The 22,443-nt window shown below is 57.8% G+C and overlaps 8 protein-coding genes across 8 annotated transcripts; 4 read left to right on the forward strand and 4 right to left on the reverse strand.

The window, feature by feature from the left end:
* The first annotated feature begins 548 nt into the window (after window positions 1-548).
* Window positions 549-1,769, forward strand: B0H64DRAFT_95687 (uncharacterized protein). Its single transcript, XM_062809024.1, has one exon. It carries the CDS (start codon window positions 667-669, stop codon window positions 1,414-1,416), a length of 750 nt encoding a protein of 249 aa, XP_062662772.1. The 5' UTR covers window positions 549-666; the 3' UTR covers window positions 1,417-1,769.
* Window positions 1,770-2,291: 522 nt separating this feature from the next.
* On the reverse strand, window positions 2,292-3,135 carry B0H64DRAFT_371634 (uncharacterized protein; the record flags this gene model as incomplete). Its single annotated transcript, XM_062802170.1, has 3 exons — window positions 2,292-2,431; window positions 2,572-2,893; window positions 3,001-3,135. 3 exons carry the CDS (start codon window positions 3,133-3,135, stop codon window positions 2,292-2,294), a joined length of 597 nt encoding a protein of 198 aa, XP_062662773.1.
* Window positions 3,136-3,836: 701 nt separating this feature from the next.
* Window positions 3,837-5,791, reverse strand: B0H64DRAFT_387902 (uncharacterized protein). Its single transcript, XM_062803234.1, has one exon. It carries the CDS (start codon window positions 5,537-5,539, stop codon window positions 4,202-4,204), a length of 1,338 nt encoding a protein of 445 aa, XP_062662774.1. The 5' UTR covers window positions 5,540-5,791; the 3' UTR covers window positions 3,837-4,201.
* Window positions 5,792-5,995: 204 nt separating this feature from the next.
* B0H64DRAFT_355207 (cation efflux family-domain-containing protein) lies at window positions 5,996-8,207 on the forward strand. Its single transcript, XM_062801552.1, has 2 exons — window positions 5,996-6,689; window positions 6,799-8,207. Exons 1-2 carry the CDS (start codon window positions 6,300-6,302, stop codon window positions 8,122-8,124), a joined length of 1,716 nt encoding a protein of 571 aa, XP_062662775.1. The 5' UTR covers window positions 5,996-6,299; the 3' UTR covers window positions 8,125-8,207.
* A 51-nt stretch (window positions 8,208-8,258) lies between these two features.
* Window positions 8,259-10,379, reverse strand: B0H64DRAFT_95720 (nucleophile aminohydrolase). The gene is made up of 4 exons (XM_062809026.1): window positions 10,270-10,379; window positions 10,106-10,201; window positions 9,297-10,041; window positions 8,259-9,244 (listed from the first exon to the last, which is right to left on the reverse strand). The coding sequence occupies exons 1-4, from the start codon at window positions 10,282-10,284 to the stop codon at window positions 8,571-8,573; spliced, it is 1,530 nt and encodes a 509-aa protein (XP_062662776.1). The 5' UTR covers window positions 10,285-10,379; the 3' UTR covers window positions 8,259-8,570.
* A 963-nt stretch (window positions 10,380-11,342) lies between these two features.
* On the forward strand, window positions 11,343-14,577 carry B0H64DRAFT_95734 (P-loop containing nucleoside triphosphate hydrolase protein). The gene is made up of 3 exons (XM_062809027.1): window positions 11,343-11,913; window positions 11,967-14,006; window positions 14,077-14,577. The coding sequence occupies exons 1-3, from the start codon at window positions 11,613-11,615 to the stop codon at window positions 14,517-14,519; spliced, it is 2,784 nt and encodes a 927-aa protein (XP_062662777.1). The 5' UTR covers window positions 11,343-11,612; the 3' UTR covers window positions 14,520-14,577.
* A 447-nt stretch (window positions 14,578-15,024) lies between these two features.
* B0H64DRAFT_387907 (uncharacterized protein) lies at window positions 15,025-16,519 on the reverse strand. Its single transcript, XM_062803235.1, has 3 exons — window positions 16,290-16,519; window positions 15,741-16,198; window positions 15,025-15,650 (listed from the first exon to the last, which is right to left on the reverse strand). The coding sequence occupies exons 1-3, from the start codon at window positions 16,359-16,361 to the stop codon at window positions 15,338-15,340; spliced, it is 843 nt and encodes a 280-aa protein (XP_062662778.1). The 5' UTR covers window positions 16,362-16,519; the 3' UTR covers window positions 15,025-15,337.
* A 4,600-nt stretch (window positions 16,520-21,119) lies between these two features.
* B0H64DRAFT_95787 (uncharacterized protein) lies at window positions 21,120-22,328 on the forward strand. Its single transcript, XM_062809028.1, has 3 exons — window positions 21,120-21,321; window positions 21,406-21,932; window positions 22,039-22,328. The coding sequence occupies exons 1-3, from the start codon at window positions 21,277-21,279 to the stop codon at window positions 22,136-22,138; spliced, it is 672 nt and encodes a 223-aa protein (XP_062662779.1). The 5' UTR covers window positions 21,120-21,276; the 3' UTR covers window positions 22,139-22,328.
* Window positions 22,329-22,443: the final 115 nt, after the last annotated feature.

The raw sequence follows: 22,443 nt of genomic DNA on the forward strand, positions 1-22,443 counted from the left end.
ATAGGATTGTTCGAATGCGCAGATGGCAGATGCGGAAACCGGTCGCTATCAGGAGGCGGTGGATGAAAAAGAGGAGATGACCGGTGCTCGCAGTGCCTGATGCAGGTAGGTGGTATGAGAGGCTGGGTGAATGGGTTTGAACAGCAGGCAGAGCGGCTGGTTTTTTGCGTCCCCAGCCAGCGCCCTGACCCCCCGGTCTTCAAGCACTGTTCCAGCTGCATAGCGGGTCAGTTCCACGTTGTTGCCTGAGGCTCCAGCAGGGGCAGGTACCTGCCCGTTCCTGGTTCGTCTCTCTTCGACCCTTCCGCGTTCTTTTCTCTTGTTCTCGGCCCGCTTCCAATTTCACAGGCAATTTGCACTTGTTTCAACGGGATTCAAAGATATGTCAAAAGAACCCCGATTTGTTCGCAGGATGAATAGGTACTTGTAGTTTGTTGTAGGGAAATCATGAAGCATCCTGCAGCACCGATTTCATGGTGGATTGTCCCCGAGGCAAGAGCGGAGACCACAAGTTTGAGGTTGGGCTCAACTGTCCAAGAAACGTTGGAAGGGGCAAATTCACAGCTGCGGGGGTAACCCGAGGGGAGCGCGATCACCCACCTGATGCTCTCGAAGAGCTGGAAGTACCTCAGCATCCGGTGAGCGATATCTACAGGACATTTCAAAATGCTTCGCTGGTGCTCGGGGGAGCTGTCTCTGTTGAAGCAGATTGTGAAGCCATTGCTTGCTCGCCCAAGCAGCCCGGTGTGCGTTGTTGGCAGGCGTTTGGGCGAGGCCGCCTTCCGTTCCCTCTGTAGCCACATTCCGGCCTCTTGTCCTCCTCATCGACCGCGATCGCCGTCTAAGTGGCCACAGATCACGCGTGCAACGCTGCCGAGGGCCAAGACGCTTACCTCCAGCACCGTCTGTTCATACCTACATAATGGGCTGGTATTTTCCGGGCCGTTTTATATCCACCGCTTTCTGGTTCGCCGGTGCTTGCTTCGCGAGAACAGCGCTGAACACCCGTTCGCTTCTGACCTGACAAATTCGAGGATTTGGCGAGTCTTGGCGCTTCGTCCTGCAGCATCTCCTCTTGCCGAGTGGCGCACCTCTCCACTGGCCACGAGAGGGCCGATGCTGTGCGACCTTGATGGACCGGCTTACTCGTTTGGTGACCTGAACCTGACCCTCCCAGATGGTCACCTTGATGGCTTTCAAAGGATCGGAACTGGGCACTTGAGAGTGAGCGCAGCGGTCAACGGCCGTCTGAATCTCAAAGTCGATCTTCCGCTCTGGAACCTGGGTCCCCACCATCCTAGGTCCGTGCGCACCATACCCTCGCGGCCCGGAGGAGGTCCCTGCCCCTCGCTGCCCTTCCACAAATCAACCCCCACCCCGGGCTCCCCTTGGCGGCGTTCCGAAATCGCCATCTGAACCATCCCACCGAAGCGTGGCACCCAGGAACCTCCTTGCCTTCCCAAATTGCCCCTGACAGCGCAAAGTCTGATCCCGGATTGCCAATGTTGTGCAAAACTTCACGCGTCGCGCCACCTCGGGAGGACGGCTCCTCGAAGTTGTGTGTAGGTACTTCGTAGTCCGGAAGTTCTGGAGCGAGTCGCTTTGTTGTCTCAGCTCAGCCCTCTCAAGGAAGATTAAAATACTCGGCCACCCCGTTGCAGATCACAGTCAAGGCGAGCCCGAGCAACCGTCCGGGGTAAAATAAATTTATCTTCTGCCTGAAACATCACCCCATCACGACGACATACTCGAGGAATAATCAAACATCGGACATTACTCAATATGTGAAAGGGGCATCCATCACGGAAACACGTCGACTGACCGTCGTGCATCTACAACGCCTCCTCGGAGCTGACCTAAACGGATATGACGTAACGGGCGGAAAGGTGGTCAGCGTTCAGGTACGTACCTATCCACCGAACGCCACGGGCAGGGTCACCTCACCCACCTTGCCCACCACGGATCGCCCCAAGCACGACAGCGGCCTGAAGCGGCTCAGACTCGCATCAAACCCGCCTTGTCAGCGAGCGAGCAGCAAGCGCGCGCCCACGCGCCAAAGGCGCTCCTTCAGCCCACCAAACACACGCAATATTGTCACGGAGAGGAAGCCACAGAAGCATCATCACAAGGGGACAGCCCCAACTGTTTCGAGAGCCGCGCCTAAATTAGGTAGCAAAGCGCCCGAGCCTGACTCGCTGTGAAATCGCGACCGAACTCCGGGGGCACCCACTGGGGGGGGGGCGAAACCCCTGCATGTCCCACAGCGCTTAAATCGAGAACCTTGGGCCCAATCAGCGGTCTGTTTCAAGGTCAGCCGTGACTGAGTCCGCAGCAGCGTCACTGGATGAATGCATGCAAGGGAGGAAGCGCATGCGCGATTCAGGCCTGATGCCATTGCTGAGGTACGCGACTGTCTTGGGAGCCTTGGGAGCTACCTAACGAGTGTAACAAATACCTCTTCAGCCACACCCGACCAAATCGGTGGACATGATGGGGCTGACGACAGGCAGAGTGCAGAGTCAAGCCTCGGGCCAAGTTCATCTGGAGCGTGATCCCCAGTGTCAACAGAACGTTGTCTAGCTTGATATCCCGGTGGAGGATCCCGCGCTGTTAAATCTCGGAGAGCGCCCGGGCCAGCTGCACGGCTAGTTATGAGGTAGACGATGGCCGGGTGCACCATTTGCCGTGGCGTGTGTCTTTCTATGCTGAGCATCAAATGTTTCACGTCGCCTCCCTCGAGCAGTTCCGTGTAGATGCGGACCTCACCCGCCACTCTGTTGAACGAGGCGTCATACACCCGGGCCACGTGCTTTGTCCCTTTACATGCGTTGCGCCAAACTTGGAGCTCCCGGTTTCTGGACCAATCTTGACTCAAGGTTGTCACCTTTTGGACCTTGCGTGTACCATTTTCGGAAAAGGGGGGGGGGGGGGGGGGGGGGGTTGCGTGTGTTAGCTTTCCCGAGTCGTAATTCCACCCAGAACCGGGAGGGAGGGCCGTACCTGGTGGTTTGAGTTTGTCACCTCAAAAACCTCGCCGTAGTTACCCTTGCCCAGAGATTTTCCCTTCCGGTAGAACCTAGAGTCATCATCTGCGATCAACCTCATACCTTCATTACTCGTCATGGTATTACTCATGGTGGCTGGAGACTCGGTAGGAGAAACAGAGAAGTTTCAGAATAATTAGTTGAGACCGTGAGAAGTGCCGAGCTGCTCCTGGGGCGGAGTTGAAATAACCAAAAGAAGGACAAACAAGAAGGGAAGGGGCGGAGGTATGCGGTGCCAGACCACAGATTGTTGGGCTCGATCCGAGGGTTGAGGGATGAAGAGAGTAACATAATATTTCAGTTAACTTGGAATCGAGGCTGCTTTATACCCCCTAATCGCCATGCCTCCAACCCAAGGCGTTTACTAACCGCTCGTAAAAGGCTGCCGATGTGTGCTGGAGTTCATGTTAGCCCCATGGGCCGACTGGGCCAACAATTCGGTTTCTGTATCTGTTAAACGGGTTTGTTGGGTGCGGCAATACTTATTGTGCCACACACTGAGGCTGTCGACGGAACGGCAAATCTAACAATGGGCCCGGGTCTTCGACTTTAGGGTTGAGAACTTGCTGGGCTACTCAAGCCTGGTACTAGAGCAACTTCAAATCAAAGAACAGAGAATCTTACCTGGGTTGGTAGGGAAATAATAGGGGCAAGTACTTCGCTACTTATATACAATACTTTTTGTATTCTTTTAAAGCGGGCATTAGCTCCCAGTTGATTATAAACACTTCGAGTTGAGTATACAATACATGATTTTGCCCATGGAACTTGGATTCGGACTAATTTCAGTTGGCTGGTTGACTATGGTTTCCTTTATGCGAGGTTTAGTTTATGCTAGGTTGAAGGCTTGTTTTGGTTAAGAGAGAGGAGTCTTGGTACTTCAAACATCCGCCTTCTTTTTGTGAATAACTTCTCATAACATCTGTTGACGGACATGTTTCTTACTCCTAGCCGGTACTAGCCCGAGGGATGGGGATACCATCATCAGTCTATAATATTGTCCCGTAGAAGCGACGACTCATGGGGTATATATAGCCACAGTAGCATAGCATAGCGCACACCGACGCCAAATTACATTCCCGTTGAACCCAACCCGCTTACCCCAAGCCGCAACCCAAACACCAAGACCCCAACCATTATGTACCCCCTCTATTTTCTCAATCCCCACTAACCTGCGCATGCCTAAAATACTTCATGCCCACCCACGCGACCACCACCCACACCCAGGCCATAACCCCCGTCAAGATCATCAGCGCCGGGTAGTAGCCCACAATCGGCAGGGTCGGATCGTCCTCCAGCTCGGGGGGCGCGTAGGGGGTGGTGCCGACGTCCCAGGCCCAGCTCCAGACGCCGAGGCAGGAGCCCATGCCGATGACGAACACCGTCCAGGTCACCGCCAGGATGATCCAGCCCCACCACTCCGTCTCGGCGTAGTCCCAGTCCGCGTCTGCCTGCGGCAGCGGCGCCGCGAGCGAGCTGAGGCCGAGCGGGGACTTGGCGCGTTGCACGGTGGCGCTGCGGCGGCGTTGGAGGGAGGGGAGCGCGCTGATGGCGCTGGAGACGCTGCTGAGTCCGCCGCCGGCGGGCCGGGTGAGGTAGTAGGATTCGGAGCCGGAGGAGAGGGAGGCGCGGTCCGGGTGGAGGAGGCTGATGGCGGAGGAGGAGGAGAGGGAGAGCGAGGGGGTGGTTGCGCGAGGGATGGAGAGGGAGGGCGCGCTGGGTCGGGCCATGTGTAGGGTATCTTCGTCGTTGGTGGTGCTGTAGCTTATGCTGGGCCGCTTGTCGGCGGCGCTGATGGGCGGGCTGGAGGCTGTGGTTCCGAGGTTGGTGGGTGCTAGCGCAGCGGTGGGTGTTGCGTCGGGATCGGAGGTGGAGGTGTGCCCGTCCATGCTGGTACGGTGTCCTGGGTCCGTGATACCGAGCCCGTATGGTTGGTCGGCCCCGCCGGTCTTGGGGATCGGATTGGCGTTGGAGCGTCCGTCAATGGGCACCGGACTTGATGTGACGGGTCCCGTGTCTGTAGCCACAATCTCGTAGGGTGTCCCGCTACTCCCGTCGTCAAGTGTGGTATCAATGGTTAACCCCCGTCCCTCGCGCCGTTCCCGCTGGGCGCCCCGTCCGAGCAACGCAACTTTCCGCAGTGACCCCCTACGTCGTCGTGTTTTCTGTTGCGCCGTCTGTTGTAGCGTCGGATGTTGAAGTATGTGAGGCAGCGGCGCCGGCGCAGTGGGGGATGCAGGGACGTGGTGCTGAGGTGCGTCGGCAGGGATCGAAATGAAGGATGGTGTCGGCAGTGTCGGGGCCGGAGCAGCCGGGTCGGTCTCGATGGTATTCCGGCGGGATCTCGGACGGTGCTCGCCTGTGGAGCGCATGAAGGGAAGCTTGGACAACAGCCCACCAGCCCCAGACGAGCTCCGCTTCCTGCCGGGGGCTGGTGGGCGGTTTGAGGCGGGAGGCGCATCGGGCGCGGTGGGTGCTGACGTAGGTTGTTCCATAGCGAATGGAATTCGGGTTGGTGGGCGTTGATGGGTACGCACGGTAAGGTACGTACTCCTTGCTCGGTAGTTGCGAGCAAGACACACGCTCGACACGGTCCCTCTCAATGCCCTTCGCGCCTCTCCCGGGTTGCTTGCAGTTTACGCCTCCCGGTGGCCACTGCGAAGCGGTTGAGGTTGGGACACCCCTGGATCCGGAGGATTGAAGGAAGGTTGAAGGTGGTTGTTGACGGAACTTGTCAACATGACGTGAGGTGCCTTGCAGAAGAATCTCGAACCCCTGCATTCGCGAATGCCAATTAAAGTGGATCCTGCAAGAAGGGGGTGGCTGGGCGGGCGGGCATTGAAAGCGAGCCAAGCCCGTTTGGTGTCTCGGCCCGCTTTGGTGCCCCTCGAGCCCCACTGGCACGAGAAAGATGGCCGCCGTTGTTGGCCAACGGTTCGGCTGGGGATCTTTGGGGACCTTACTATACAAAATCTTCATAGGTATTCGGATGTCAAAAGTATACACGGTCTGGCCAACCTACTTAGTGGGCCAATGAGAAGGCCAAGACCGACCCTGAAGATTTGAGACTTTTGGGGAAATTATTCCACGTTTACCCAGGCGCTCGGGGCACTCAGCGCAAAACGGAACCCCCTGTTCTTCAAGATCCACGTTTGGCTCCGCCCGCACCTTGACGATTGCCCGCCGACAACCACAGCTCGCAGGGGGGGAGACAGCAGGACCATTGAGCGGCGTGGGATCGGATCAAACAAGCACATGGCTCCCAGTCAGTTTCTCTCCAAACCCCAAGGGACGACACCGCCAACCCCGGCCATTGTCGCGCCCGACGAAAATCCAGGCGAGCCCTCGTTCCAATTCACTTGCGACGACTACGACCACGACCGAGATCACGATCACGATCACGATCGAGACCACCAAACAACCATTGACCCACCAGTCGCGAATACCCCGGAGCGCAGACCCTCTCTGAGTCCGGCCGCCCTCCTCCATCCCCACCACTCGCCTTCGTTGCGCCCTCCGACCCCTGAGTCTACCTTCGCCATGGCCACGGAGGATGGGCTTGCCAATGTGGGCTCGAATGGGCCTACCGCAAAGAACCCATTCAACTTTCAGACTCAATTTATCTCCGCAGGGCCAGTCAAGTCAGTACGTGGATACCTCTCTTTGTTAACAATGCGACAATCCGAGGCAGTTGTGGATGGAATATCGGCGGCCTTGAAATCAGACCAGCTAACCAATTTCCCCCCTATTTTAGAATATTGGGCAACGACGAGGCCACCGTTACAAACACAGCTCGATAAGCGCACAACACCAAATCTTCCAAGAACCACCTCCGCGACCACCTCCCGTACTACCGGCCTCCCTTCCCATACCAACCCTCCGAGAAGCATGGGCTAGCATGCAGAGCGGCCAGCGCGCCCGCCTCTGGTGGTGCTGTTGCCACGCGGCCGTCGCCATGTACGTCTTTTTCGGCGCCGAAGGCTCCCTCGCCATGACGGCGCTGTCGCACCTCGTCTTCTTCGACGTCGGGTCGGCCGCCGTATGCGTGGCGGTCGACGTGCTGGGCAACTTCGAAGTCTGGCGGCGCTCCAGCATCCGACACCCCTTCGGCCTACAGCGCGCCGAGGTCCTCGCGGGCTTCGCCATGTCCGTCTTCCTCGTCTTTGGCGGCTTCGACCTCATCTCCCACAACCTCAAACACTTCCTCGAGACCGTCGGCGAGCACGCCCCACACCACCCCTCCGTATCATCAACCACACACCCCAGCGGCGGCGAAGGCCCCCTAGACAGCCACGGCCACACCCACAGCGCGCGCTACATCACCCCCGGCACGGTCGACTTCACCTGCCTGGCCGCGGTGGTGAGCACGCTGGTGAGCGCATACGGGCTGCGCAACCACGGGCGGATCCGGCGGGTGATGCGGGTGCCCTTCCCCTACCTAGCACGACTGCTCCCGGGCGCGGGCATCCTAGCCAACCCGTTCCACTTCCTAACCCTCTGCTTCTCCTTCCTCATGCTGCTCCTCCCCCTCCTCAGCGTGCCCCACCTCGTCTGGCTCGACCGCCTGATCTGCGCCGCCATCGCCGCCAGCATGTTCGTCCTCGGCACCCGCCTCGCCGTCGCCCAGGGCCTCATGCTGCTCATGAGCTACAGCGACCTGTCCGTCTCCCCCACCTCCGGCCCGGCCACTACGGCCGCTACCAGCAGCAGCAACAACGCCAAACCCGCCCTCACCTTGAACAACAACAGTGGCAGCAGAAACCCCAACAAAAACGACTCCGCAACCGTCTCCTCCGTCGTCCGCGAGATCGAAGCCGAGCCGCACGTCGCGCGCGTCGAGGAGGCGCAGTTCTGGCAGGTGCACTACGGGCTGGGGATGGCCAACCTGAAGGTACGGGTGGCCAAGGGGGGTAGTGGCGTCGTCGGCGGCGGTGGCGGGGGAGCAGACGAGGACGGGGCGCTGAGCCAGCTGCGCTCGCGCCTGGCGCGGGTGGTGCAGAACCGGCTCGGGGAGGGGTACGGGCGGGGCGGGAACTTGCGGTGGGAGGTTACGGTGCAGACTTGTAGTAGTGATGGGTAGGAGGAGGGTTGTAACTACTTGGTGTGTTTTTTTTGGTTGGGTTTGGGGTGGGATGGTTCAATAATATCACACGGTTTTTTGACAATTCGGGGCGCATCGATGGACTGGTCCTCGGTGCAAGGGATCGTAAAAAGTAAAAAGAAATCCGGTATCGACGTGCTTTATGCTATGCTATGCTATGAACAGCCAGTCTGCCCCTATCTACTTAGGTATCTTTCTCAAGCAGAGTACATCACAGTTGAGCACCCCCACTCGGCCCTCATCAGAGACGACAAGACATACAACTAAACAAAGACACTCCGCATGCTACTCCCTATGCTATATATCCCATGCCTTGCGCCAGACGCCAAACAATCTAGTATCCCCACAAACACACAAGGAAACCACCCATAATACTACCAAGCAATCCCCGGCCGGCCCGCCAGTCACCCAGCCAGTCAGCCACCTCATTGCAGCGCCAGCTCGGGAAACATGCGCGCAATCTTATCGGGCGTGCCAAACTCGGTCCGCACCGGCTCCGGCGTGATCGGACTAGTATCGAAGTACTGCACCAGCCCGGCCGAGCCCCCGCCGTGCACGGCCTCGACCGCGCTCAGGGACGCCCGCTTCTTCTTGATGTTGCCCTGCGCCGGCGGCTGCTGCGACGCGGCTCGGAGCAGGGGCGGCGCCGTGAGCGCCCTGACGTCCGTGGACGGCGCTTGCAGGGTTGCTGATGATGATGATGATGGCTCTGGCGCGATGGTCTCGGCGTGGGAGAGCGGCGTTCGGGAACGCGGTAGGGTCGAGCTTGAGGCGAAGCTATCGGGTGCGCGGGGGGCGGAGAGGCTGGCGGGGATGGAGGGGATGGTTGGGCCGCGGAGGCGCTGCTGCTTGTGTGGTTCCACGTGGTCGGGGAGATGTAGTGCGGCGGAAATGGGTGGGGTCGCTGCCGGAAGACCGAAGGGTGTGCCGGCCCTGGAGGTACCCTTCTCGTTGGCCGAGAGGCCCTTGGTGCGGACGAAGGCGGTTGAGCGGCGGTGTTGCGGGTTGCGGTCGTAGTACTGGTCCATGATTGGATGCACCATGACTGTCTGGTTGTGGATTGTGAGGATTGAGTTGGTTGGGACGTTTACCCAGTTTTCTAGAAGCGGTCAGTACCAAATCTCATCGGGGCCTGGCTTCGCTGGGCATACCTCGCTCAAAGGTCAGCGGCTCGCTCGCCACCAAGACCACGTCTGCGCCCTTATCACTTCGCTCCATCTGGTAGTCCCGGCTATCGGGCGTTGGTGCCCTCGTTTCCCATAGAGTGCCGGACGAATAGTACAAACTGGCAGCCTCATCCGAGGAGCTGCCAATATACCTCGTGCAGATAATGCTGTGGCCATCGGAAACGGAGAAGTTCAGGAGACTCCGGGTGTCGACGTTCTCGGCATGAACGACGCTCTCGGGGATGTTGTCGATTAGCTCGTTGATGAGGGCAATCGTCTTGAGCATCGCCTTTCTGAGGACTGTCGGCCCAAATCCGCTCTCGGGTTGTGAGCTGGGGTCGTGACCCATCCGTTCGAGCGTGTCCAGGAACAGAGCAAAAGCCCACTCGCTGTCGGTGCCGCCCACCACATTGAGATACCACTTGTCGGCCAACCGCTCACCCAGCCTTCGCTTGATCTGCTTCCAGCCGCCCAGACCACCATTGTGCATCCACATTAAGCTGCCGTGGCAGAACGGGTGGCAGTTGTCCTCGCTGAGGGACCCTTCGGTAGTAGCTCGAACATGGGCAAAGATTAACCTCGACGCCGTCTTGGAGGCGATCCGCTGTAGGTTTACGCAGTTCCAGGCCGGTGTGGTCGAGGTGAAGAGGCACGGGGCGGCGCCCAGTCTCGCATCGGTGTAGAAACCAATGCCGAAGCCGTCTGCATTGTTTATTCCGCGGCGAGTATCCTGCGGCCCGAGACAATCCTGTCAGTTACGACTCTTAGAAGCATACGGAATCGCGCTGGCTCACCAGTCGGAGGCGGGAGTCAAACGACTGCTTGAGGATGGAATGCGCTGGGTCGAGGACGAGCTTCGAGAGCAGGATCTCGTCGCTGCCTTTGTAGACCTAGATAATGCGAACAACTCTCAGTAACCATGCTCCTTTAGTGGTAGGCGTTGGCGCGGCCATCTTACCAGGAACCGGCACATGGCGGTGGTGTGATGGCGCCCAAGATGGAGCGGTCCGAGAACGGGCGGTGCGAGTTGAATGGGTGTTTGGTCCACTGCAGCAAGATCGGGAAGGGTTTGCAAAAGATAAATAAATAACTAGTGCTTTCAGACACAACAGTTTCCAGTCAAATCCCGAACCTGTCCCCGATGTTTGCGATCGTGTGACAGGTTAAAACGTGGGATAGTTTAACTGCAGCGAAACGTTCGGAGTTTGGGTGTACAACAAGGTGTTGGTCCACTTAAAGACTGCTGGAGGAGTCAGGGACGGACAAGGGCATGCATGGCTCGAGGCAACTTCCCGGCTGCAGGGCTGACGAAATCGGCTGAGCGAATGGCGGAAGTGCCTTTGCTCCTTTGTTAAGGAAGTCGAGTACGACTTCGTATGCTGTTTTTGAAGTGGACGATCGAAATCAGGTTGGAACCCTGCAAGGTAAATTAAGGTTATTTGTGTCGGTTTAATCCCTCGCAAGAGTAACATTTGACGTCAATGCGCCTGGTTCTTTTGCAACAGCTTAACCTTACCTCAAGTTGCCGCGAGTCGTGCCAACGCCGGGCTCAGCTGTTGTACGCTCCTGCGCTAGGTAGTTGGCCACCCTGCAGCCGAGACCGGGCCAAGCTGGATGCACCGAGCATTGGAACGGATCTTCCAGGTTATGTGGGGAGACCCACAGCCCGAGCTTCCAAGGGCACACTTGTTTCATCAGACGATAACCTCCCCAAAAGCAACGCTGTTCCGTCCTATCGGTGCCTGACCTATTCGGGATAGTTAGCTACTGTGTACAGATTATGTACAGAATACATGCCATGACCGTCCGACATAGGGAGTTCATTGCCTCCTCATAGTTAACTTTCATCCCGTCAACTTAATCGTTCTCCCACTAGGTAGTCAACGGCTCAATCTAAAGACATGCTCTTTCAAACACCGCCGACAAACGACCATACTTTCCGATATCGGGAAATGGGGTTTCTGCTCACTTAAATACTGTGAATCTGATCTGGACCCTGGATTAAACGGATGGAATTCCTGTGTGTCGAATTTCGCACATTCCATGAGATATGAATTCGACCTAAATATGCAATTATACCATAGACTGGGCTCTTTCTCGCCCGAAGGTGGGGCACAACCCCCCGTTCTCTTCCGCCGAGGGAAAACGAGCGAGGTCCTTGTCACTGACTGTCCGCAAAGCACCGCCCGATTAACAAGTGCACTGACAACTTCAACTCCCCCCACCCTTATTCGCTCGACGATTGTGTCGACTTCCATGCTGCCGTATGACGCCTAGACTATCGCTGCTCGGTTCACCACCATGAGCGCGCAGCTTCGTGCAGTTGGGGCAATGGGCCCCCTCGCCCGCCGCACCACCGTTCGTGCGGTCCGACATTTTCACCAGCTCCCAACCGGCGGCATCCAGCGGGCCGACCTTGCCGCTCGTGGCTTCCGGAGATCGCTGCAGTTTCCAGCAAACGCCTACCACAACGCCGTCATCGTCCGCAATGCCTCCTTCGTTCGCATGCTGCCCAAGCTGGCCCTCAAGTTTGCCAGGATCCCCGCTTTATTTGGCGGCCTGATGATCGGAGGTCTGGGCTGGGTACAGTATCAGGCCATCCGTAAGCCAGACCCTGGGCACCAACCTCGGGTGGTTCTTACTAACGAGACGTAGAGATCAGTAACTCTACTCAAGAGATGTACGGCAACATGAAAACCACCGTCACCTCGACCGCTTCAACTTTGTGGGGAGGCGCCAAGGATATCGCTGGGCAGACGAAACAAGGATGGGACAACACAAAACAACAGTTCGAGGTGTTCGAGATGCCAGAATGGCTGGACAAGATTATGCGAGGGGAAGGCGAGGCTGCCTCCGGCAAGGGAGGGCCGGGCGGACAGGGCGGGCCGGAACCGCCCAAGCAGAGCAGGTCTGGAGCTGCCGCCGTTGCAGGAGCTTCGGCCGCCGCCTATGGTCTTGATCAATCCGACGAAAACGACGAACGCACGCCCGAGGAGGTCCTCAAAGACGACCACATGATGTACATCACGAAGAAGATGATCGAAATTCGGAACCTCCTCCAAAAGGTTGGCCAAACGAACACCGTCACGCTGCCGTCTATTGTCGTTATCGGGTCGCAGTCGTCGGGGAAAAGCTCCGTGTTGGAAGCCATCGTTGGGCATGAGTTTCTGCCCAAGGGGAGCAACATGATCACTCGGCGGCCTATCGAGCTCACACTTGTGAACGACCCCGACGCCCGGACTGACTACGGCGAATTCCCCGATCTCGGTCTTTCTCGGGTTACCGACTTCTCTCTAATCCAGAAGACCCTGACAGAGCTTAACCAGTCGGTCCCCGAGTCTCTGTGCGTAACGGACGACCCCATCCGACTTACCATTCACTCGCCGGGGATACCGGACCTGTCGCTTATCGACCTCCCCGGTTACATTCAAGTCGCCGGAGAGAACCAACCCCGGGAACTAAAGCGCAAGATCTCGGAGTTGTGTGACAAGTATATCCGGGGCCCCAACATTATCCTGGCCATCTCGGCCGCCGACACCGACCTGGCGAACTCGACCGCCCTGCAAGCCAGTCGCAGGGTAGACCCGCGGGGAGAGAGGACGATCGGTGTTATAACCAAGATGGACCTGGTCGAGCCGGACAAGGGCGCTGATATCCTGAGTGACCGGAAATACCCGCTTAGGCTAGGCTATGTTGGCGTCATTTCCAAGCTGCCCACCCAGACAGGTCTCTTCAGGAGGGAGACCGGCAATCTCTTGGCAGGCATCGCCCGGAACGAGAGATCCTTCTTCAACACACACCCTTCCCAGTTTGGGCCGGAAGCCGGGGTCAACACAGGCACAATAACGCTTCGAAAGAAGCTTATGCAAGTCCTGGAACAAACCATGTCCTCTAAATTGCACGAGACTACCGAATCCATCCAGCGAGAGCTCGAGGAAACCACCTATCAGTTCAAGGTGCAGTACAACGAGCAACCCATGAGCGCCGAGGCGTACCTGGCCGCAAGCCTGGACGAGTTCAAGCATCAATTCCACGCTTTCTCGTCGTCCTTTGGCCGTGCCCAGCTGCAGGATTTGCTCAAAGCTGCCCTCGACCAAAAAGTCCTTGACCAACTTGCCGCCAGATACTGGAACAGGCCGGTCGAAGATCTCTCTGTTGCTCTGCCTGAGCCAGACAACATTGCCGACCTGCCCAACGCCGACCCGAAGTCGCCTTACTGGCACCGGCAACTCGACACGGCCCTATCCGGTCTTACTAGGCTCGGTGTGGGTCGTGTCGCAGCAACGGTAGCTTCCAACGCCGTCCAGTCCAACATTGACAAGCTCCTCGACAAGTCATCTTTCTCCAAGCACCCGTCAGCCCGCAAGGCCATTAGCGAAGCCGCCTCTACCGTCCTCGCCGACCGATCATACGCCACAAGCGACGGTATTGAGATTTCTCTCAAGCCCTACAAGTTTGACCCTGATATCCAGCCCAACGAGTGGGAACAGGGCCGTGAGCATGTCGTTGGTGTGCTCCAGGGCGAGCTGGTACAGTGCCAATCGGCCATGAAGAGCCTCGAGAACTCGGTCGGCGGGAGAAAGAAGCTTAAGGAGGTCATGACCTTCGTTGACAAGGCACGCCGGGGTGAGGTCATTGTCGAGGGCGACCACCCCAGCGGAGCAGGCGGGTTCAGCGCCGCTCTCCTCGAGCGAGGTATGTTCTCCCCTTCCCGGCCCCCATCCCCTCCCTCCCTCGCACGTGGCCATACTAACCGCACCAACAGGCCGTGAAGCCGCCTTCCTGCGCGACCGCGCCGACATCCTCAACATGCGCATCCTCGCGTCCAAGTCGCGCAAGTGCAAGGCGCTTGAGAACAAGTACTACTGCCCGGAGGTCTTCCTCGACGCCGTCGCCACCAAGCTCTCCCAGACGGCCGTGCTGTTCCTCAACGTCGAGATGCTCAACGACTTCTACTCCCGCTTCCCCCGCGAGGTCGAGAGCAAGCTGCACGAGCACATGGCCGCCGGCGGCCTCGACCGCTTCGCCCGCGAGGACCCCAAGGTCAGGCGCCACCTCGACCTCATCCACCGCAAGGAGCTGCTCGAGCTGGTCCTGGCCAAGATCGAGGACCTCAACCGCTTCGGCGGCGGGTCCGGTCGTGGTCCCGCTGGGGCTGGTGGCCGCGAGCTGGCTGAGGCGGGGAAGAGGCGGAGGCGGTTCTTTTAGGTGGGAGTGGGAACGGGGGGTAAAAAAGGAGTGAGAGAGTGAGGTGGGAAGGGAGAGGGAGGGTTTGCATAGCTGCTTACTGGTCTTGGGGGTTATATGGCGTTGGATGGGGTGGGCTGGGTTGTGTGTGGATGGGTGTTAAACTAGTGGAGGCAGCGATTTCTGGGATTCACTCTCGCTTATCATCTATCTTCTCTCCTTTCCTTCTTCCTCGTCTTGTGAAAACGGCTGGTTGGCTTGTTAGAATGCTGGATGAATGAAGTAGACGCGGCGTACCTTCACTATGTTGCTCGGCATACATACCCCTCTCGAGTCTTTCAATGCCTTGGTATACATTAGGTGCGCGTGGTGGTGCATAGCGAGACGACTTTTGAGTATGGTATATACACCCCCTCCCCGGCGCTTCCCATTTTCGTGATGTAGCATTACACGTGTGTGACCTTGGCTACACAGTTGAGCTTTTCAATACACATTCAAGGACAGTACAAGGTGTAACCAACAAAAGTACGAGAAACGCCTTAAATTTAGTTTTATCAAGTCGCTTTCCGTTCCCATCCTTTATCCCCTGCCCAGCCACTAGATTGTACAGAACGAATTACACGGATGATTTTAGCACAAGCGGCGAAAGCACGCAACGCGTCTTTTTCTCCTCTGCTTTTTCCCACGGAAAGCCGCCGCGGCGCGCATTCTCGACCAGCTTCCCACAACATTCCTCCACTCAACCAACTTCGCGCCCACCAAACCCCAACCACATCCAAACCAACCAACACCCACACACACCCCGGCGCGGCTCGCAGCCCCTAAACACGACGAGAATTCTATTTCGCCTTGCCGCTGGCGCCGCTCTTGACGCGGCGCGCCACGGGGCGGTTGATGTGGTGGTTGGGGATCCAGCTCTCGTCGTAGCTCTTGGAGCCGTCGCCGCCGCTGGTGGCGCCGGCCGAGTCGTAGCCGGACTGGGGCTCGGGCTCGGCGACCGCGGCGGCGGCGGCGGCCTTGCGCGCGGCCTTCTTACCGCCGGCGCCGGGGGCCGCCGCCTTGGCCTGCGGGAAGAGCGCCTCGATCCAGGTCTTGTACACGAAGTAGAGGGTCGCGCCGAAGGCGCCGGTGAGGAAGAGGTAGAGGAAGATGCTGCGTGGGTGGGTGGTTCGTCAGTGGTCGTTTGGTGGGTGATGGGTTGTCGGGTGGATGGAGTGGGTGGATGGTGAAGTGGGAGCTTACATTTGGGGGTCAAACAGGCTGGTGGGCGGCTCGACGATGCTCGCGGCGCCGCTGTGGGCCTGGGCCTGGAAAATCTGGTTGGAGGCCGCGTTGGTGATGATGGCAACCAGCTCGATGACGACGTCCTGCGGCATCATGTCGAGGACGAACTGGAAGGGAAGCTGGTGCTTCTCGCCGGGAGGGATCGAGACGTCGTACCGGACGGCCGTCAGGTTGCGGAGGATGGCGGCGGAAGCCGGGGCGTCCTCGGGCAGCGGCTTGGTGGTCTTGAGCATGCCGCCGACAAAGGCGACGTCGATTTGCGTGTCCTCATGGTTGGTGATCTCGATCAGCGCCTTGGTGACACGGCCGTTGACGATCTTGACGCCGAAGATGTCGGCATCCGGGAAGGTCGTCTCAATGTCGGCCTTGAGCTCGGGGTTCTCAACCGGAACGGCGGTGATGGGCTCGGAGTCGACCTGGAGAGGTCGCACGTGAGCAATTGCGCTTCTACGAGCTGCAGATCGAAAAAGGGGCTGTTTGCAGGTGACGGGGCATGATGCAACTTACATCTTCCGCAGCAAACGCGGTGGCGACTCGCAGAGCGAGCAGGGCGAGAGAAGACCACTTGAAGTTGACCATTGTGCCGAGTTCCAAAAAGGGAAAGGGGGGGGGGGGTGTTGATGAAGAAGAGAAAGAGAGGCAGAGATGGGAGTTCAGGAGAGGTCCAAATCCCAGCTCGAGCTTGGAAGGAATCGATGTCGTAAAAACGTGGTTGTCTGCAATCTGGCAACTGCCACTAGCGCCGCAGCTTGTGTGGTTCGTGCTTGAGCTTGTTGGGGTCAAGTGTGGCGTTACCCCAAATATGCATGTAACAGAGGACCATGGTGAGTGGAGCTTGTTAACGAAATCTGGTATCCAGATGGACGGTCAGGTATTTTACAAGACCCGTTTCTCCCGTTCGTTACCACCCTTTACCAAAGTCCATCCAGGGTCACCGAAAGTGCGCCCCTAACCCGAGACAGGAAATCACTCCCAGCACACGCCAAGGTACCTATTTTGTCGACGCCTCGGAATCCAACTTGCATGCGGCACTCATCAACAAACATCTCTCTTGTACAATTTCTCATTCTGCTAGCCGAAGTCGCCGTGCAGCCCTTACCTTACTTTTGCATTCAGTTCGTTGAACAAGCCGTTTATTGCCGGTTGTCTTTTGCGAGCCCTCCCGTCTTCGGGTATCTCAGCAGCTGACTTCGAAGCATCCAAGACCTAAAATCACGAGGTAACTATCTCGAGTCCTCTCGGAGAGTTGTGAGAAACGTGAGTTGCTGAGTAAGGAGTTGTCATGCCCAAATCATCGACTAACTACTATTATAGCGTAAACTCTCCCCTCTGTTTTCAGGAAGGTCAGCAGCCCGTGGCTAAGACAACAGAGTGGATTTAGGACGGGTCCTCAGCTTTCCGTTTACCTAAACATTTGCCATGAGACAAGTGTCGATCTTGCACAGCAACAGCCCACACATCCTGGGCTCCTCCAACTGATGTCATGGGTGGTTTTCGGTGAGGTTGTGCATAGTCAACGCTCCTTGCAAGCCATTTCAAAGCAGACAACAACCCTGGCTCACAACCCCAACATGTTGGGCAACCGGAGAAAACGTGGAGCAATCCGCCGCGTTAATTGCTCGTTGTTGACAGTCATTAATTACCTAAAACTTTGGGGGCATTGGCATTGGCTTGGGATCTGAGTTGGGTCGTCTTGTGGCCCCATGCACATCTTCAGCCTGGCGGCTGCTGTTGGCGAGCTGGCATCACTCCGAGACAACCTCGAGAATTACCATGGCAGTGTACACACAACCAGGCATTAGACTCTATCTTCGCACCTAGAATTGGGGCTGGGCAAGCCAAGTCAAGGTCTACGTTGAGAGTCATTGGGTGGCAAGGCACTGAGAGAATGAGGCATTCCCTGCCGCCACGAACTCAATACAATGTATGCACGTCCAGGTCTACCTAGCGTCGTTGGAAGGGCCTGGCCGAGCCTTGCAAAAAAAAACGGTTGAAAGGATCCGCGAGAAAGGTCCCTCCTGCATTCTACCCGAGTATGCTAATATGAACGCGGCTGTGCCATAGCACGAAGACGGCCGCCGATCTCGGGTCCAAGTGGCGAGCACGTTCTTCATGTACCCAGATCCAACCAATCTCCGTCTAGTGTCTGGGGTTACGCGCAACGGCATACCGCGTGGTGCCCTCGGGGGGTTTGAAGACAGGTCTTGGTGTTCGACCATCGCTGTTGTCGACGTCACCCCCACGGGTAGTTACCTAGTCACCTCACCTTATTCAAGATGAAATGCTGCGGCGGTGAGCAATCGGGGAAGCCGTGCATCAAATGGGCGTTTGTGGCTCCCGAGCCTCTGCCCTCTCCGGGAAAGACCGCAGTCGATCTCTCATCACGCGGCCTCCCTGTGATGTTAATTCCGGAAGCCCTGGTGGCTGGTTCTCGCGCATCTGTCGCGTGGTTGCCATTGCAAAGAGGAGCGAGCCTCCGTCATCTTGGCTAGCTACGAAGTACACAGTCATCGTCGAGCTCACAGCGGGAGGGTAAGCAAAAGGGCACGTCAAATACGGCAGCAATGACGCCAAAAGTCGAAGGCTTGTTTGGTTCCGGCATGGTCCCTGAGAGCGGTACTGTGTAGACAAGGTTGCGGAGGTCGGCTCAGGCATGGCTCCGGGGAAATTTCCAACTTGAGCCACGGCACGAGGCTAAGTCTACACAGTATACCCAACTGAATGTGTTGATCCGTTGAGTGCTAGGCCTGAAAAAGTTGAGAGTGGAAGTGAGGTCCTTGCTCTGAGTCGGCCGTTGACGCTTGGCAGACGAAGTGTTCTCCGACTCCACTTCGATCCCCTGCCTGATCGAGCCATTGGCCAATCATACCACACGATCGCAGGGCTCGCAAGCCATGTCCCCACAGCGGACACAAACCTTGAACACTGCCGAGGCCTCTCTCTTTCTCTCCTTCTCTTTTAAGATAATTTGGCTCTGAAAAAAATCAGCTAAGGGAACCAACAACAAGCGGCGAACGAACTGGCATGACCCTCTCACGTCGCTCTCGGTACATCTGTACGTCACTCTGAGCTGACCGATTGTTGCCACCTCGAAATCAAGCGGTTGCGACCCAAGCATCTGTGCACTTGCAGAGTTGAGACGAACAAAAGACCATCCATCCATACGCACACATAACATGGCTCCCTGAGATTCATCCTCTGCGGACTTCTGACGGATGTTTGATGATCTTTCCATTCGAACAAGACGCTAGTCCTCGCGGCAGTCCCCAACAATTTGTGGGCCAAGAGTAGCCAGAGAACACGATTGCGTTATCACTTACTCTGATGGAGTTGAGGATTGTCAAGCTCCAGGCAGGCCTGTCAAGCTGAACAGACCCGACCGATCGGCCGAGCCGCCCGGTGAGGTGCCGAACATTCCAGCCCCTGCTTCCCCCCTCCAGCACCTTTTTGGTTCGCGCAGGGGTTCGAAAGCAGGTGCGACCGTCCCGTTAGGAACGTGCCCCTCTCTTCGGACGCCCAAAGAAGCGAGACGGGAATCCTCGACAGATCCGGAATTCCAGAAATTCTTGAGCACCTGCAGGCCGCCTCCTGTCTTGTCCGTGTGTCCCCGTTACCGAGTCTGGGATACTTCCAGGGATGTGAGCAGCCGCAAAGTCCGACTAAGATCGCCACCAGGGGGCTTCCACTAGCACTGGTGGCCCTGGAGGACACATCACTCCAGCCTGGTCCAGCCCAAGTACATATGTACGGAGTGGATGTCCATACTGTGTACGTACATCTCCATCAGAGCCTCCGCGATAACCCACAGCCTTTTTGGCGTTGGCGGTCGGTTGCGAACAAAGGCCCAGCCGGCTAAGCCGTCCGCCTTCCTAGCAGCAAATCGGGGGTAGCCCGAGTGTTGCCACCTCCGCATGGCTGCCTCAAGTATAGAAGCCATGCCGTGACTATATGGCCCTAGGAACCTGGTGTCGCTGAAGCCCGAGCCGTCTCGAGCCTGCCCCATCGGGTCACGGTGGCCGATACTCCCGGCGACCGATCCCAGCAGAACCCGGCAGTGTGGCGCGTCACCTGCATTTCAGGGTTGCACCCCGTCGACCGCGGGGCAGCGAGCCAGGGATTGTTGTGGGAGTCCTCAGTGCATACCGCTCGAGTCGTTTTCGGACCGGGAGGAGTCCTTTGTTTGACTTCCCGACTTCCGTGTGAGCCTCGTGCTCAAAAGAGCAAGGCCGCAGCTCAAGAAAGCTGAATCGCGCGCCTCGGCATCTCGACATTCCATCCGGGACACAGCTGGACGCAACATCAGGACCCAGAGGATCGGGCGTGGCTACCCCTGTCGGGGTCGGATCTGCGGAAGGGCCGTGCTGGATCTTGATTTGCGGCCAGTTCCTGGACCCTTGCCCCTTGGGCCCTTGGCAGAAGCCCACCAGGGTGAAGCCAGACCTCCGTCCCACCCCGGCTCGGCAACGATCCGCACACATGTCGAGATGGGATGGGATTCCGGGGCCGGTTGCCGTCATGTCTCGCTATGCAGGAGACGCGGTCGGTCTCTTTCGATTTGCCCATCCAGGGCCAGCGGGAGCGGTGTTGTGATCCCTGCTCACCTGTTCTCTCATAACCCTCTTCTCGTTCTCGGCGGAACAGTTAGGTCTCACTTGTTGAGGGCCTTCGCCTCCCGGTGAGCCTCTGGCGTGCCCGCACGGCGAATGAAGAGCCGATGTGCCGCCCTCCGCGTTTCGATAGACACTTCGCTTCGTCTGCTACCGGGATCGAGTGTCGGATGGGAGATCGTGGGCACCAATGTGGCCCGTCCCTTGCCCCCCTGTTCACCTCGAGTTGTGCGTGGGTCACCGAACAATACCTACCCAGCCTTGATGATCGCCATCCCCACAACCATGGCTGCCAGGTACCGCGGGCCTTCCATGTCCATCAGACTCAGTTCAGCTGCACACTGCAGCCGCATCCTCACCTTGCCGTCCGGCTCGGCCCCGGTCGTGATGGCTTGGCTGTCATGGTACACAGTAGACGACACATGCTAGCCCCTGGCTACTACATATTTTCTATTTTTCCCGGGCCGGCAGATGCACATCATCCCAGGTCCCGTCGAAACGGACGGCTATATGAAAGTGCTCTGCCCCCAATCGTACCTCCCCTTGAGCACTTGGTAGCCTTCTTTAGCTGATGCCACGTCCTTCTCGCTGTCAATGTGGCTGTCGAAACGGAGCAGACATACCACTCGGCCATCTCGTTTATCTTTGCGAATAAGACCCTCTGAGGCCTTGAGGTTTCCAGTAGAAGGACGAGACAGACCAACAAGTGCTCTTTCAGCGACCAGGCGGGTCAGACGTACAAGACTAACCTCTAGCTGGGGCTCTCCAACCGTTTCCCGCCGTTTACACACCCGCCGATCGGCCAGTAGAGAAGCAACACTAGCTGTCTGTCGAAGGGGAAACAAATAAATCCACCATCAACGCCCTCTCACCTCACCGTTGAAACCATGGCGGCACCCCAGGGGGATTACCACCCCTTCCAAGAGCAACAGGTACCCTCTCCCCCGCGGCTGCCCGCAACCCTAACTTGCCATCCCAACACCAGCCCATCCTTTCTAACCCCCCACTCCATCCAGCCCTTCACAGACGGCCAATTCGACCTCTTCGACTGGTACCCCTACTTCCAATCCTGCGTGCGCTACTTCCTCGAGCACGCCCAGTACAACGGCCCCGTCCAAGCCCTCGCCGCCTTCATCAACATCCAACTGCCCTTCCAAAAAGCCCAGAACCAAGCCGCCCTCCTCCACGCCAACCCCCGAGCCCCCCCACCACCACCACCGCCACCAGCAATCGGACCGGCCGCCGGCCCGGTCTCGCTGCACCCCTACATACGGCGGCTCGTCGCCACGGGCTTCGACATCCCGGCCGTGCTGCACGGCTTCTTCGGCGACGACTGGGAGCTGGGCCTGCGGCCGCTGCACGAGCAGGAGCGGCGCAACTTTTTGTTTGCCGCCAAGAGTGCGTCGTGGTTGGAGGTCAAGGGTGCTTATGACATGCCGCCGGATGAGTCGCTGCCGTTCTTGAAGCCGCTGCGCAATGTGACCGAGGCGGAGATCGTGAATGCTGAGGCCGGGTGGAGTGAGTGGTTGGCGATGCAGGATTGGTGAGTTTTCTCCCTCCCTCTCTTTTTTCAATGATGGGTGTTCTATGAGGGCCTTCTTGGGGTTGGTTTGGGGAGGGGTTTGTTGACTTTGGTTTCGTGGTGGTAGGATGCTTGGGCCGAGGTCGGTTGAGGTTAGGGGTGGTGAGGCGGGACCGTCGAGATCGGGGTCGGGCGGTGGGGTGAGGATCAAGAGGGAGGAGGAGTGAAAGAGGTGGGCTGTGTGGGATGGGAGGTGGTGTGGTTGTGGTTGTTGGGACTGTTGGGGATCAGGCGTCCGGGCTGGATACCGTCATACCTGTGGGATTGGGAATAGGGGGCAAAGGTGTGCAGCATTACATGTTTTGGGAGGTTGGTTTTTGAGGGAGGTCTTTTGTTTCAGCGGGCGTGGTTTCTATGTATACTTCTGTATCACCTGGAAGTGTGTTTGGTGTTTAGACGGCGTGGCACCGGGTAATTGTGGTTACGGACCTTGATTACGTCCTTGGGTACGCTTGAGGTAAGGAGGCACGAG

This window comes from Chaetomium fimeti, assembly GCF_033439085.1.
Source record: "Chaetomium fimeti strain CBS 168.71 chromosome Unknown B0H64scaffold_2, whole genome shotgun sequence".
Classification (NCBI taxonomy): domain Eukaryota; kingdom Fungi; phylum Ascomycota; class Sordariomycetes; order Sordariales; family Chaetomiaceae; genus Chaetomium; species Chaetomium fimeti.

Bases quoted from the DNA above. Each gene is read 5' to 3' on its own strand.
- B0H64DRAFT_95687 (XM_062809024.1), top strand. From the start codon at position 667: ATGCTTCGCTGGTGCTCGGGGGAGCTGTCTCTGTTGAAGCAGATTGTG.
- B0H64DRAFT_387902 (XM_062803234.1), bottom strand. From the start codon at position 5,539: ATGGAACAACCTACGTCAGCACCCACCGCGCCCGATGCGCCTCCCGCC.
- B0H64DRAFT_355207 (XM_062801552.1), top strand. From the start codon at position 6,300: ATGGCTCCCAGTCAGTTTCTCTCCAAACCCCAAGGGACGACACCGCCA. The intron at 6,690-6,798 runs GTACGTGGATAC...CCCCTATTTTAG, and splicing joins CCGCAGGGCCAGTCAAGTCA to AATATTGGGCAACGACGAGG.
- B0H64DRAFT_95720 (XM_062809026.1), bottom strand. The intron at 10,042-10,105 runs GTGAGCCAGCGC...CTCGGGCCGCAG, and splicing joins TTGACTCCCGCCTCCGACTG to GATACTCGCCGCGGAATAAA. The intron at 9,245-9,296 runs GTATGCCCAGCG...GACCGCTTCTAG, and splicing joins GCCGCTGACCTTTGAGCGAG to AAAACTGGGTAAACGTCCCA.
- B0H64DRAFT_95734 (XM_062809027.1), top strand. From the start codon at position 11,613: ATGAGCGCGCAGCTTCGTGCAGTTGGGGCAATGGGCCCCCTCGCCCGC. The intron at 11,914-11,966 runs GTAAGCCAGACC...AACGAGACGTAG, and splicing joins GGTACAGTATCAGGCCATCC to AGATCAGTAACTCTACTCAA. The intron at 14,007-14,076 runs GTATGTTCTCCC...CCGCACCAACAG, and splicing joins CGCCGCTCTCCTCGAGCGAG to GCCGTGAAGCCGCCTTCCTG.
- B0H64DRAFT_387907 (XM_062803235.1), bottom strand. From the start codon at position 16,361: ATGGTCAACTTCAAGTGGTCTTCTCTCGCCCTGCTCGCTCTGCGAGTC. The intron at 16,199-16,289 runs GTAAGTTGCATC...CGACCTCTCCAG, and splicing joins CCGCGTTTGCTGCGGAAGAT to GTCGACTCCGAGCCCATCAC. The intron at 15,651-15,740 runs GTAAGCTCCCAC...CCACCCACGCAG, and splicing joins AGCCTGTTTGACCCCCAAAT to CATCTTCCTCTACCTCTTCC.
- B0H64DRAFT_95787 (XM_062809028.1), top strand. From the start codon at position 21,277: ATGGCGGCACCCCAGGGGGATTACCACCCCTTCCAAGAGCAACAG. The intron at 21,322-21,405 runs GTACCCTCTCCC...CACTCCATCCAG, and splicing joins ACCCCTTCCAAGAGCAACAG to CCCTTCACAGACGGCCAATT. The intron at 21,933-22,038 runs GTGAGTTTTCTC...TCGTGGTGGTAG, and splicing joins TGGTTGGCGATGCAGGATTG to GATGCTTGGGCCGAGGTCGG.